Consider the following 3186-nt stretch of genomic DNA (forward strand, 5'->3'; position numbering starts at 1 on the left):
CCCGCGCCCCCAGCCCGCACCCTGGAGCGGCGGGCTTGTCACTGGCGGGGCCGTCGTCGCGGGAGGGGACTGCCACGGGCGGGGCTGTCGCGCGGACCCCTGCAGAGAAGAGACGGGTGGTGGAGCCGGGCGGCCTGAGGAGGTCCCATGGGGCAGGGTCGGTCGCGCGGGGCGCGGGAGGGGCAGTGAGCCCAGGGACCGGGGCGTGTCGCGGCTAGGTCCCTAGTGGGGTCCCGCGCCAAACACCCGGGCTGGAGGGGCCGTGGACACTGCGGCAGCGTTTGCGTCTTTCTCCCACTGTTTAAAGAAATACAGGCAAATGCGCCCTTTCACTGTGCATCTCTGCCGGTGTTTACACAGACAGCCCGGTGGGCACCACCGCTTTCAGGCTACAGAACAGTTCCACCCCCGACAGACCCCGGGGCCCCTCTTCCTTCCAGCCCTCCCGTGGCCCAGCCCTGGGGAGCTCGGGCTCTTCCCCTGCACGTCACATAAATGGAATAAAGCAGCCACAGCCTTCAGGTCTGGCCTCTGTCATTAGGCGGAGGGCCCTGGAAATTCAGCACCCCCTCTTTGCCAGGGGGACTCCGGCACCAGGCACCAGCTTGATCAGCCAGTCACCACCTGAAGGCCCTCGGAGTTGGTTCTGGCTTTGGGAGATCAAGAGCAGAGCTGCCATCAAGTCTGCATTCGAGTTTCTGTGTGAAGGAAATCCATTTTGCCTGGGGTGATACAGAGCAGGGATGCTGAGCGGTGGGGTCCAGAGTTGCCAGGACGCTTCCTCCAGAGTTGCCAGGACGCTTTGGGGCTGCGCGTTTACATCCCACTGCAGGGTGTGGGAGTTCCGGTTGCACCACATCCTCAGCAGCGCTTGGTATTGTCCGTTTTTAAATTCTGGCCATTCGGGACTTCCCTGGTTGTCCTGAGTTAAGACTTCGCCTTCCAATGCAGAGGGTGCGGGTTTGATCCCTGGTCGGGGAGATAAGATCCCACATGCCTCGCAGTCAAAAAACCAAAGCATAAAACAGAAGCAATGTTGTAACAAGTTCAATAAAGACTTTAAAAATGGTCCACATCAAAAAACCCCAAAAAATTTAAAAAAAAAAATTCTGGCCATTCTACTGAGTGTGCAATGGTGTTTCTTTGTGGTTGTCATTTGCGTTTCCTTAACAACTAATGATGTTGAATATTTTTATGTACTTAGTTGCGACCTGTATATAATCTTTGGCAAAGAGTCTATTCAAAAATTTTGCACATTTTTACTGTTTCCTTGTTGTTGAGTTTTGACAATTCTTTTATATCTTCGGAAAACCAGTACATTATCAAATATGTGATTCGCAAAGATTTTCTCCCAGTCTATGGCTTGTCTTTTCATTTTCTTAACAGTGCTTTTCAAAGAGCACAAGTTCTTAATTTTGGTGAGGTCCAATTTGTCCATTTTTTCCATTTTTTCCTTTTTTTCGTTTGCACGTGTCAAGTCTAAGAAACCTTATCTTTGCTTAACCCAACCCAGGGGCACAAAGATTTCCTTCTGCGTTTTTCTTCTAGAAGTTTTACAGTATTAGGTTTTACACTTGGGTCAGTGATTCAGTTTGAGCTAATTTTTGTACATGGTGCAAGGTATGGGTCAAGGCAGTGTTTTTTTTGTTGTTTTTTGTTTTTTTTTTTGCGGTACGCGGGCCTCTCACTGTTGTGGCCTCTCCCGTTGCGGAGCACAGGCTTCGGACGTGCAGGCTCAGCGGCCATGGCTCATGGGCCCAGCCGCTCCGCGGCATGTGGGATCTTCCCGGACCGGGGCACGAACCCGTGTCCCCTGCATCGGCAGGTGGACTCTCAACCACTGCGCCACCAGGGAAGCCCCCAGGCAGTGTTTTGGTTTGGGGTTTGGGGGTTTTTGTTTGTGGGGTGTTTTGCATGGATATCCAATCGTTCCAGCACATTTGTTGAAAAGATGAGCCCTGGGATGGTTTTGTAGCAGAGTGCCTCCGACGAGACACTGCCCTGCAAGCAGTTTCCCCAGCTCCCAGATAGTGGTTTTCCAGCAAGTTCCGGAGGGCAGATTTCCTGCAATTCTGCCAACACCACAGTGATTTCTCTGCTGTCCCGAGAGCCACAGCTGAGCTCTGCCAACAAGATCTCAGCCTGGGTGTTGGGGTTCCAGCTCAGCCCTACAGGTTACTTCTTATTTTGGCTGTGCTGCGCGGCTTGTGGGATATTAATTCCCTGACCAGGGACCCAACCCGGGCCCTCGGCAGTGAAAGTGTGGAGTCCTAACACCTGGACCACCAGGGAATTCCCTACAGGTTACTTCTTGTGTCTGGTCTTCACTCCAATCCTCCGTTACAGTTAGTAATTCTTGTAGCAAACTCTCCCGGTTGAGATTGCCTTGTGGCTTCTGTCTCCTGATGGGACCCCAACTGACACAGGTCCGGTGCAAAAGGGACATGGGCTTTTTTATTTTTATTTATTTTTTTGGCCACACCTCACGGCTTTCGAGATCCTAATTCCCCAACCAGGGCTTGAACCCGGGCCCTTGGCAGTGAAAGCGCAGAGTCCTAACCACTGGACTACCAGGGAATTCCTGACATGGATATTTTTATAAAACTTATGGAGACCCTACACCCCACACTTTGGACCACGTGGCCCACCCGCAGTCATCCAATATCCTCAACCAAATGATTGTTATACTCGGATTGATGACCAGGATGGTCCCATAAGAGAGTCCAGGTGGCTGGACCAGGATTAAGTTTGCACCCCCTCGATCCCCTTGTGGACCCTCCAGGCTGGCCAGAGGGTCCCCTTAGGAGAAGGGAGAAGCATCTGCAGGGAGGGTTGGGGTAGAATCCTGGTTATCCCCAAAGGATCTGCATAACCCCACCCCCACCCTTTCATGCTGGTCATTGCCAAGGTGACCAAACAGAGGTGCTCCTCTCTGGGGACAGCCATGTTCAGTGACCAAGCTGCCTGGCTAAGGTGTGTGGGCCAGAAGGAGGGGATGGAGGTAGAGTCAGAAATCTCCTAAGCGAACTTTGGAGAGGCCATTCCAATGCTCTGTGACACCAGCGGCTGTGGGCATTGGGAAGCGGGGAAGGGCCTCTGGCACCTTGACTGCCAGCCCACTGTGGGGCGGCTTTTGTGATGAACAAGCACCATATCAGGCTGCAAATGAAGCCAAACACACGACGC

The 3186-nt window shown here is 52.9% G+C and overlaps 1 protein-coding gene across 1 annotated transcript in view; it reads right to left on the reverse strand.

Moving 5' to 3' along the window:
- DIPK1B (divergent protein kinase domain 1B) overlaps window positions 1-679 on the reverse strand; it is a 10878-nt gene extending 10199 nt beyond the window's left edge. The window contains exons 1-2 of the mRNA XM_007459015.1: window positions 595-679; window positions 21-99 (exon numbers count right to left, since the gene is read on the reverse strand). Of these exons, the coding sequence (XP_007459077.1) occupies window positions 21-99; window positions 595-679 (164 nt within the window). The remainder of the gene's footprint in view (window positions 1-20; window positions 100-594) is intronic.
- Window positions 680-3186: the final 2507 nt, after the last annotated feature.

The sequence above is a fragment of the Lipotes vexillifer genome, unplaced genomic scaffold (assembly GCF_000442215.2).
Source record: "Lipotes vexillifer unplaced genomic scaffold, Lipotes_vexillifer_v1.1 scaffold636, whole genome shotgun sequence".
Taxonomy (NCBI): Eukaryota; Metazoa; Chordata; class Mammalia; order Artiodactyla; family Lipotidae; genus Lipotes; species Lipotes vexillifer.